General features: G+C 44.2%; 1 protein-coding gene across 1 annotated transcript; it reads right to left on the minus strand.

The window, feature by feature from the left end:
- Nucleotides 1-6: 6 nt before the first annotated feature.
- On the minus strand, nt 7-10,858 carry maco1b (macoilin 1b). The gene is made up of 11 exons (XM_031847500.1): nt 10,427-10,858; nt 8,890-9,031; nt 7,671-7,797; nt 5,572-5,695; nt 5,050-5,228; nt 3,798-4,377; nt 2,538-2,696; nt 2,180-2,362; nt 1,948-2,068; nt 1,165-1,339; nt 7-1,082 (listed from the first exon to the last, which is right to left on the minus strand). The coding sequence occupies exons 1-11, from the start codon at nt 10,504-10,506 to the stop codon at nt 880-882; spliced, it is 2,073 nt and encodes a 690-aa protein (XP_031703360.1). The 5' UTR covers nt 10,507-10,858; the 3' UTR covers nt 7-879.
- Nucleotides 10,859-11,167: the final 309 nt, after the last annotated feature.

Genomic DNA, 11,167 nt, shown 5'->3' on the forward strand with positions numbered 1-11,167 from the left:
CACACACACACACACACACACACACACACACACACACACACACACACCTGTTACTGCACTCTTTCCTCAACTCAAAAACTCACTTCAGGACTGACTTTAGGAGCTGCTTGGGTTCATATCATTTAAGGTCTATGTTTCTGCTCACAACACAATATATTTTTCCAACTTGTTGCAATCAACACTTGAATCTTTAAAGAGTGAACAAATAGAACCACGCAATACACTTTAAAAAAACAAAAGATTTACCACCATACCTCAAAGCAGCTGAAATCAGGGTTCATTTGGTGCCTTAAAAAATAAATTACAACAGAACAAGGGGTGAGAGTCTGTGCCAGCTGTGCACTACATTCCTCAGGTTGTACAGATGTCGCCAGACTATTTTGGGAGAAAACAATCTGTCAAAGAAATTGAGATGCAAGTCAGGCTGCATGATGAAAGGAGAACTCGGTTTTCCAAGGTTTAGGAGGCAAAAATCAACCTAAGATAAGAAGGAAGCTATTCCCCTGGTAACCGGCAGCAGGTGGATGCATTGGTGGTGGTGGTGGTGGGGGGGGGGGGGCGCAACACCCTTGAGATGAAGATACATACTCGATTCTGTGAGGTTTCACTAGACACAGGGAGGGAAAAAAAGAAAAAAATGCGACTTCCTAGTTGACATGTGATGTCCGTTTAAAGTTTTTTTTGTCTTTTGTTTTAACTACAACAAATACAGTCACACAATACAACATCCTTCTGACCTGGCGAGGAGAAAAATAAAAAACCAGAGAGAGGAAAAAAAACAACTTCTCAGCCGCAGACGTGCCGAGCAGATTGGAAGGTGGTGCGGCCTGCTGGGGGGGAAATACAAATGACGGGGAGGATGGAGGCGGGACGAAGCGTTCACTTTTTGAGCGGCTGGTAGACGGAGGCGTTGGGGTCGAGGCCGGAGGGATTGGTGTCCATGAACTTGGAGGAGTAGTGGGGGGTCACGGGGCTCATGCTGCCGGTGTCGGCTGTGTAGGAGATGCTGGGCATGACGGCCATCACTTCGGCTATCTTCTGCTTCAGATCTTTTATCTCCTGGTCCTTCTGCAGGATCTGACCTGAATACAGACAACCAACGGTTCAGCATGAGCACGCCTACACATATTGAATAAATACGCCGAGCACGGCAACCAGACCGACCTTGTGCAATCTCCAGCTGTCTCTTGGCGTCTCCCAGCGCAGAGAAGAGGTCCAGTTTGATCCTGGTCTCTGCGCTCAGACTGTTCTCCAGGTGCTGGGTCTTGTCCTGCATGGCTGACAGTGCCGACATCAGCACCTCTGTGTCTTTTTCGTTCTCCTTGTATTTATGAAGCTCCTGCGAGATGGAGAACAGATACAGTTAGGGTTCAGTCAGGAGGGGACTGTCCTGTGATTGGATGCTTTAGCAAAACTGGTGACAGAGCAAATGTGATTCATTGTCATAACTGATGTGAACTCAATTTCATTCAGTGCTGCATGAAGAACAAATGGAGGTTCCCCTGGTACGACCTAGCTCTGGGGCACTAGCACTGGAACAGGGCTCATGACACAGACATACGCTTGTTGGATCTTTTTCTGCACCACTTCTGTCTTTTTGTGAATCTTTGTCACACTTTTTGAGAACTTGCTCACTAGCTATATTTGCGTGCAATGACTAAAGCAGAACTGGCAATGTACACAAGACACCGCGATAGGGTTCACATTTTAGGAACCCAAGCTTCCACGAATCGCTGAGCAGAAACAAAAAGCTTCTGAATAAATTGCTGGAAGTTTGAAATCCCGCGCTGTAACCCGGCTACTGCAGCTAGCATAACAGCATTACACCTGACCAAATGAACAAGACGAGTGCATTTAAACGCAAGAATACCGGAGAAATTTTACTGCGCTTGATGGTGACAGTTCAGATAAACACTTCAAATAATAATAAAATAAATAAAACCTTACCTGAACTTTCACTTCCAGCTCTCTGATCTGGTCCTCCTTTAGCTTGATATCCAATGTTAGTTTCTTACACTCTGTTTCTAATTCAGTGATTCTCCGCCGCAGCGTGTCTGTGCACTCCCCTCTGAAAAAACATATTGGAATTATTACAACAACAGATCACAACTTGAAAGAAACGAGCGACAAGTCAGCGGTGAAATGGTTATAGAAAGCTGCATGTCAGATGAGCCCCTACCTGGACACTGCTGCTAGTGCTACCGCTCTGGCTGCTGTGGCCTCTTCTAACTTCTTTCGCTTCTTTTCGTCTGCGAGCTGTTTCTCGGCGGTGCCTCGGGCCTCCTGCTCTGCTTTGAGCCTCTTCTCCAGTTGCCCCACGGCCTGTTTGTCCTTTTGCTTTGCCTGCACAGCATTATGGAGCCTGCAAGTGCACAGAAAACACACAAATAAACAAGGAGGAAACACTGCTCTCTCCCTACAGTCTTCATTCACGACAATAAGCACCCCCCCAATGACCCAGTTATTAATGATCTAAAATCAAAAAAGGATCCCTTCTGTGACTTTGCTTTAACACAACGAGTAGCGGCCCCGCTCACTTGTTCTGCAGCAGCTCGTTCTCCTGGCGCAGTTGGCCCAGCTCGGTGCGTATGGTGCGCTCAGCGCTGCCCAACGAGCCGATCTGGCTGCGCAGGTCCTGCTCAACCTGCCGGCTGGCCTGCAGGTCTGCCTTCAACTTCTTCACATCCTGCTCCAACCTGTCCCGGGTGGAAGAATGAACAGAGCATGATTTATATACTGGTGTTTCATATATACAGTACTTCAAACCATGTAGGCTGTTGTAGACACATAAATCCAGATATTGTGGCCTAACGGTCCGCCCATGGATTACACACATGTCCCAGACCACGGTAGCAAACAGCTGTCTCAGGAAAGCAGTCCCTGAATTATTAGTGCAGCCAAAGTATGGTCATATTCAAGCCATACAGACGTATAAATAAAACAACGAAAACTACACATTTACTTTATGCTTCCGGGTGTTGCATAAATGGGGTTGGCCTTCATTCTGAATTGAAAGCGGGTTGAAGGAAGCTTCAGAATAATTTCTATGTCCTACTCTGAAGACAGAATATCATCAGTCCCAGTCAAACTCAAAGCATCGTTTCTAAGAGCCTTCATATCTCCTTTGACATTTAAAATGATCTGCCCCCCACCAAACCTACACTAAACACACTTTAACACTTGAAAGATGATCCGTTATTAAATCATAATTCTAATTTGTTTTTTTATCACTCAGCCCAATTAAATGCCAGCAGCAAGAGACCCTCTTAACAACCATCTGTTTGCAATATGTGTTTTCACAACTGAGGATGTCAAACAGATTTCTAGTTTTGTGAGTGAAGAATAACATAAATATTCCCTTAAAAAGAGTTTCAGGTAATGATAAGCCAGAGTAAAGCAGCAAGCGATGCAAACTAAACAACACATATCATGGCTGGAAACTACTGCTAATAGATGAAAAGCTTTGAACTTTAGTATTCCTGTGTGTGCTGGAGAGGAGACGTTTTCCAAACCTTTTTATAGATATTATACTAAATACCATAGGGCTATAGGACACTACAAAACATCACAAGGAACCATCACAGGTCAGCTGTGATGCAGGCTGTGATTTCCTAATGCAGATCTCCTCAGCTCTCAAACATTTGGTACCAGGATCAAGGAAAAAAATGCCACCAGTGCATCTGCATTTGCTCTCAGAATAGTTGTTTTTAGTTAGTATAGTGTAGTCGTAATGAGCATGTGTCTGGATGAACACGTGTCTGGATGAACACATCCGTGTCTGAGCGTGCACTTCTTACCTAACAAGTGCTTCCGGCTTGCTCAGCTGGTTGTTGGGGATGCAGTTGTCGGTGGGATCCCTGTGGGAGCCGCCCGTCGTCCCCTTCCCCACCGCCAGCTTGTGCTTCTTCTCGTTCTTCCCCGAGGAAGAGGAGGATGCCGGCGCGGAGGAGGGCACGCTGCCGTTGGTGGCGCTGTGGCCGCGGGGCGAGGAGTTGAGCGTCGCGGCGTTGCTGCTGGCGTTTTTGTAGTTTTTGGAGGAGGACGAGGACGAGGAGGAGCAAGAGGAATTGTTGTCCTCTTTGAGCAACAGGTTCTCTGTGCTGCCCAGCTCTGTGGTCAGTCTCTTGTTGTTCATATGGTTCTCCATATACTCCATCTCTTGGAGTTTAGAGTCCACTGACGATGGCAGGATGCTGTTGTGCTGCTTTTTAGCCTCCCCGCCGCCGCCCTTTCCCTCTTTCCCTTTTTCCCTATACTCTAACTCCGGCAGTGCTGCCGATGTCTTTTTATTGGCTGGGGCGCCATTCTGTGACACTGGAGGTGTGTCTACTTCAGATATTCCTTTAGCTGCTGCTGCTGCTGCTGCTGCTGCTGCTGCTACATGAATAACAGGGGGAAGTGAAGGAGATTTTCATTATTTATGAACCATGACTTTATGTAAGCAATGTGAGCAGCGACTATGAGGAGTCACACGTTGGTTGGTTAAGTGCTACTTGAGTGAAATGACCTGACTTTGCCTATCACTGCACAACAAAACCACACAGCTGCGTTGCATTTCAAGTGATCTTTTTTTCTGGTATTGGTTGGCTGGTGGAAAATCTTTTTTCCAGCTGCAATTTTGACAATCCTCCACTAACGTCTTGCTCTGCGAGCTCCATTCAAATCTTTGCCTAATCCCACCCAATGAGCAGAGCCTCCTGATCATTATGTGCGTGGTGTTTATTTAAACTGTGAGGCAGGTACACCTTCAACCACAGTCTTTGGCTAGGGAGGCAAATGTACGTTGGACAAGACTCGTTACAAACCAACACAAACTTGATACAAGCCTGGTTGTGATTGAAAAGACAGTACCACTTCCAGGTTCCATGTTTATTGCCAAAATCCATTAAATCATATGAAGAGGACTCAAAATACCTTAGAAAGCGTTTCTCCTGGACTTAAATGAATCAAATAATGTGATGTATTTTGTCCTAGTAGATAGTGTATGCGAGTCTCACATTTCCTGACACACACACACACACACGTACTGTATGTGTGTTTGATTCTTACCGTCCTCTGCCTCTCGCTCTTGCCTCTGGAGCATCTGTTGCTCTGGAGGCAGGGCCTGCTGTAGAAGCTGCATGTAAAACTCATTCTCCTTCTGTACCTCCTTCTGCTTCCGAAGGCGCATCTTATAGCTCACGTAGCTCTTGAAGCCGAAGCCCAGCGTGACCACTGGGTAGCCAATGCTACGGAGATGGACACAAGAAGTACACTCATAAGTGTACTGTTGGGTAGTGTGATCCCATCCCAGGATGGTCTCTAGTTATTGGGATGTTAACGGCTCAACTTCACGGTATAACACAGGTTAGCACAGACAAAATCAGCTTGAAGCTCTTCGGGGTTCATGTCTCTCATAGCCTAAACTGTAGAGGTGCTACTTTAAACCTCTTTCAGGATTGTTATTAAATATGTAGAGTCTTGGGGAGAATCCAAGTGAAACATCAGACCCGTTCCTACTTGTACCATAAGGCATATTTAAGTGCATGTATTCTTTAAGCTCCACCTGATTTAAACAGAACAGTGGCTCACCAGTGTGCAGCAAAAGGACGACACAAGTCCACGTGGAAATTCTTCAGGTCTTTGAATCTGACGGCCGCCTCTATGTACACAAAGAGTATCCATAGAGACACGGTGGGGAGACAGACACCTCTCTCTGAAACAACAATGCAGGACAAAGATGTTAGGAATGGGCATTGAACATCACTAGGAGGACTACCTGAATTGTGTGTCCATTGCAATGAGAACCAAAAACTGGCAAAGTTGGAACCGAGTGCTTGGTCATTGTTTACTTATTCTTCCATAATCATTTAAATCTTTGTTTTATGTTGTATTCAGGAAACATTTTGAGGAAATATAGACACAAATACAGCTGACTTAGCCCCAGTGAGCACCAGATGATGTGGCAACCAATTTCACATCATCCCACTCCCACATGCATCCATAAACAGTCAATGCAAAGCACCTTGTGAATGTTGATGCATAGAAATGAGCTGCTGGTCAATTTAAGGTGAATCACGGCAACTACCAAGAAAAGTTTTGTTTTACACAGAAGATCAGCTGTTTCTGGATGAAGGGATCCCTGAACACTCGTTCCCTTGTAATTCTTTGAATTACGCAGTACTAACAACTTCGGTGCCAGAGTATCTATCGTGCAGCATTACACAGTACCAGTGTCACCGCAGTATTTATGTTTGTAGCATTCAGACCAATTGCTAATAAAGTCGTGTGCACCGCAGCGATTTTACTCACAAATACTACATGAAAACCAAGATCGTACTTGGAGATATATGCAGAGTATTAGAAGATTATTGATTTGTTCTGCAGTTCTTTAACACTAGTTGACTTTATCTTACAAATGATGATAATTTCATCAGCTGCTCCACAGCTGACCACAAGTGTTGGTAGTTTGGCCCTCTCCTCTGCGCTAAAGACAGCAGCTAGCGCTGTGTAAAGATTAAGCAAAATTCAATTCAAAAAGGTGTGAGTTGGTTTATATATTTTACAAATGAAAAAGTGCTTATGGAATAGTTATAGCTAACTAGTACACGCACAAATAACACTGCTGGTTTGAATTCTTATGATAAAGAGGATCTATAAGTGCAACGTAACGTGTGATATGAAGTGAAGTTAAAAGTGTTAGAGGCATCATTATACGTGAAATGATGCCGCTCACATAGTCTGGCTTTAATTCACTTTAATTCACCACCTCACCATCTGCATCGCCACTTTCCCGTGCCTCCAAAATGTTCGTATGCATGAGTCAGCGTTTCCGTGCAGGTGCACACATTCTCCCGTCAACTTTGTTTTTATGGACCATTACTTTCGCGTGGGAAGTGGCACGCGCCTCTTTTAGGCCCTATTTTGTGCATACAAGTGAGACCCCTGATGAACACAGACCTGTGTAGACCATCATTCTACACAAATCTTTAACTTCCCTACACCTTACTTGATTCTTTATGGACCCACCATTATCACTGAACACACTGGGTGGTGGGAACACAGACACTACCCCCATAGTCTCCTTGAATGCAATAAACAGCGAGAACATTTCCCCAGCAGGCTGTGGAGGGGTAAGAGATATTAATACTACAGTGAATATCACTGGGGAGTAAAGTTGGAGGGCTCAGAAAGCGACTGGGAACCACCGTGCTGCTCCCTCCCCCAATTGGCACTAGGATTTCCATCTGACACCTGGCCTTTGGTCAACGCAGGGGGATACTGCTAAATCAGACTGACAGCTAATCCGCAGAGTGCAGCTCACTTACACAACATGCAAAATTCTAAGAAGCAAGTCTATTTGTAAAAAAAACACAACACAATGTGCATGGGAACTGCACAACTCTTTTCACACCTGGTTTTCCCCCCGAAGCACAAAGTGGAAGAACAAAACCAAATAGTGCCAGTTCTAAGAATGTGTGTGTGGTCTGTGACTTGAAAGAATGATCTATCTCAGCCCATCTTGTAAATACACAGATGGCTTCTTCCTTCCTTATTTTTTGAGTTGTTAAACAGAAATAATCTAGACACAAATGAGAGGAATGTTAAGAGCGAGTGCCCTGTTAATCACAGACATTATCCAGAGTTTATACCAACAAATATCAAGACACCTATACGTGGGAGGGCCTTACCTGTGTGCCAAACATACTGCACCCAGACATAAGTACTGGCAGCGAAGAATAGCCATTGCACTGGGATGAATAGGAGGCAAATGATGTCCGAAGTAAACGCCACACACACAAAGAATACTGAGAAGGCCTGTAGGAGAGAGGAGACGTGGTTATGATCATGATAAACCAGCAACATATGCAGCAAGGACAGATGTAGGTGCTGGAAACCTAAAACATTGTCTTAAAAAGAAAAAAGGAAACGCTTTAAGGCTAACAACAAGCCTTAAGATGTTAAGACACCTGTTCACAGAAGGGCTGGCTACCAAATCTTAATCCGCTATAATGGGAGTGATCTCGTTCTGGGTGATGCAACTCTACGTTTCATTGTTGAATTATAGCACCATGAATGGTTCTGCGAATATTACATTTTTGTTTCTCCTTTTCTGCATCGCCGTGAGACACAAACACACAAACACACACACACACCTACACAATGCATTTCAATGAGAACACGCTGTACAGCATCAACAATGGACAGCCACGGCAAAATGAAACAATGGTAGATTAACATTATCGTACAAAATTTAGATAACAGGAACACTCATAACTTGCAAGCCTGATCAAATCTGACAGATGACCTTGTTTGCTGCCTCACAGCATCAGAACTCTAAAGACTGACTGAAAGATAAAACATCTTTGAATCAAAGCTGACATATGTTAAGTTTATATCTGATACATAACACTAAAGCAATAAGTTATTTACATTTAGGTCGAAGCATTTCTACAGAAGATGCAGTGAAACTACGGGTTCTGTAGTGTGAGAGACACTTCACTTTGTGCATGTGTCGGCAAATAAACATTTGTGGTAAATGACAAACAGTGGTTAGACTTTTGATCTTTCAGGTTGAGCCTGATTTTGGATCCAATTACTTTGGACACAAAGATGCACTACTATGTGTACTAATGTTTCCTTTCATCTCACCACACTGCTATCTAGCTACTGTTACCTGCTTCTTGGTCACATGACATTAAGAAATCAAGTTACTGCAGGAGGGCCACAATGACCTGGTTACTAAATTTCACATGTAAATGCAGAGACTGTGACAGCAACACTATGGTGCTGATAATCTAAGTCTGTCTGCACTTGCTTGTTTTAGTGCAATATCTAAAAACAAAAAATGACTATGTTCTTTTGTCACCTATAGGGAATCATAATAAATATAAGGACACAGCCACTCACCAGCCCCTGGTATCTAAAGGAGTCGTATACACTCCGGATGAAGAGCCAGAATGGCCAGAGGTACTCAAACCTGAACTCCAGTACAAAGTCTGCAAGTAGCACCAGTGCCCACACCACCAGGAACTTCAGGTACAGGAAGGTACTGAAAACGATAAGAAACATTTGATGACACAAAATGTTTTGCTACTTTATATTGGCAATGATGATTTGTGTTAACAAGAATGGGACTCATATTTAACAGTCAATATGTGGCAAACCATCAGTCAACACATCAAAAGAGATTCTGCTTTATTATAAATGTGTGTGTGTGTGTGTGAGAGAATCAAGTGAAGGTTGCATGTCTGGCACCTGTTGCTGCTGTTCAACAGATGAAATGCCTGTGTGCATTGCACTTATTATAAGTGGCTGATGTTATAAAATGCAACTGCATGCATATATATATATATATATATATATATATATATATAGAACATGTACGCAGAAATGAGAAGACATTCTGGAGGAGGTCCACGTACATAATGTGGCGTGTTCTTCTGTGATGATGCTTTGAACATTTGGACGTGGCAACCGTGCCAAACTACGGTATATACTTTTCTCAAGTGTTGTGGGCATTACATTTACTCACAGAATGTGTTCATTTATTGCTGCTTCTTTCCTAGTGTCACAATTCAAATTTGATATAATAGATACATTTGATCACAGTTGACATTTTTGTGACACAGTAGGGGTGTCCTTTGATCTCAAAGCATGGCCGTTTTGTGATGGGTCAGCTGCTCAATAATTCAAGTACTGCCCCACATCTCTACGTCTGGATGCCACGTGTGAGACTAGGTGCCTCTAATGTTTGGTCTATCAGATACATGGGATGTCACATAGATCTAACTGTTCGGACCTGTCAGGTGTGGCTGTGAAGGACAACTAAGCAACTTTTAAGTTGCCTGAATAGCGAAACACGAGGTCTTCAGAAGTCAGACAAACTGCCTTCAGTCAACTCGTGTTTACAGTGAACGTTAGCATATGTTACGCCTTTACTGGATAGGTAAGGCGCATGTGGTGAGGTGAGAAATAATCAGACATAGCTGGAGTTGTGCTAGCTAACATAAGTTACCCTAACTAACAGGGAAGCTGCTAAGTTTGACACGGCTAGCAGGTGACAACTGACGTGAGCAGACGGTAGATAGTCAGTGTTGTTGAATAAGTGTCGAAGGACACCGTGCAGCTTATTATAAACAGTAACGCTGCTATGAAAGAGACCTTGTGACATGGTGCAAAACAGGCTGTTTTGGGGCCTAGCGCTACGACTAGCTTAACAGCTAACGTTACCTGTTTATGTACGAAAACAACCCGCTAGCATACACTATGCTACCACTAGAAGCTAGCTAGGCTAACAAGCTAGCTAGCGTTGGCAGTCCATTGATATCAGTAGTGACGTTAGGAAGCTTCACATTCTGCAGCTATCAAGCGGCAAACACCCCCATTCATTGCCCCCCATTGTTGTCGTGAGGAGGACCCCTCCGTCGGGCTGCACATAAGTTACCTGCCGTATATACCCTCAGTGATTCGGTTCCGTTTTAACGGCCGTCGGAGTTTGCTGCAGTCCGCATTGCGCCGCTTCATCCTCCTCCCCTTGGCTTTGGCCTTCGAGTAACCACTGTAATCTTATCCAGTTTTCTTGTGTATACGGACAAATATAATAAATGAAGTGCCTGCGGTATATGTCGCTGTTATTATTTCCCCCCAGTGGAAACAAAGAAATAAATAAAGGACTCTATTCGGGAACCTCCTCTTTTTCTGTTAGCGCAGACTCAATAAGCCCAGACCGTGCTGTGTTTTACGTGCGTCCACTTGTCAGACGGCTGGTATATCCAATCAATTCTATCCGCCGAGGCCTATCTCTTTGACGGATCCAGAGATGAGCCATTGACGTTGCACCGTGGCCGGTCGCTCAGGTATCTTACGCCAAAGAGAACAGAGGAGCGCGAGGGTGGGATGCTGTGTATGGAACGTCTCCCCGTAACCAATCAGATTGTTGTGGACTAATCGGTCATCGCTGATTGACCAATGAGCTGATCGCGGAGGCGGGTTTTGTTCTTAGAGGTTTTTGCCTTCGGTTTATTATAGGCAGAAAATATGCAGTTTTTGGGACAAAATTCCCTTTGTGCGAGATACAAAACAGCCCTTCCAGCATACGAGGGTTATTTATATCAGTCCCTTTGTTTGTGGTTCATTGACAGACCTGCCCCAAGGCCTTGTGCGCAATCTATGTTTTACAGCTTGA

Source organism: Anarrhichthys ocellatus, unplaced genomic scaffold (assembly GCF_004355925.1).
Source record: "Anarrhichthys ocellatus isolate YVR2014 unplaced genomic scaffold, GSC_Weel_1.0 scaffold7, whole genome shotgun sequence".
NCBI classification, from domain to species: Eukaryota; Metazoa; Chordata; class Actinopteri; order Perciformes; family Anarhichadidae; genus Anarrhichthys; species Anarrhichthys ocellatus.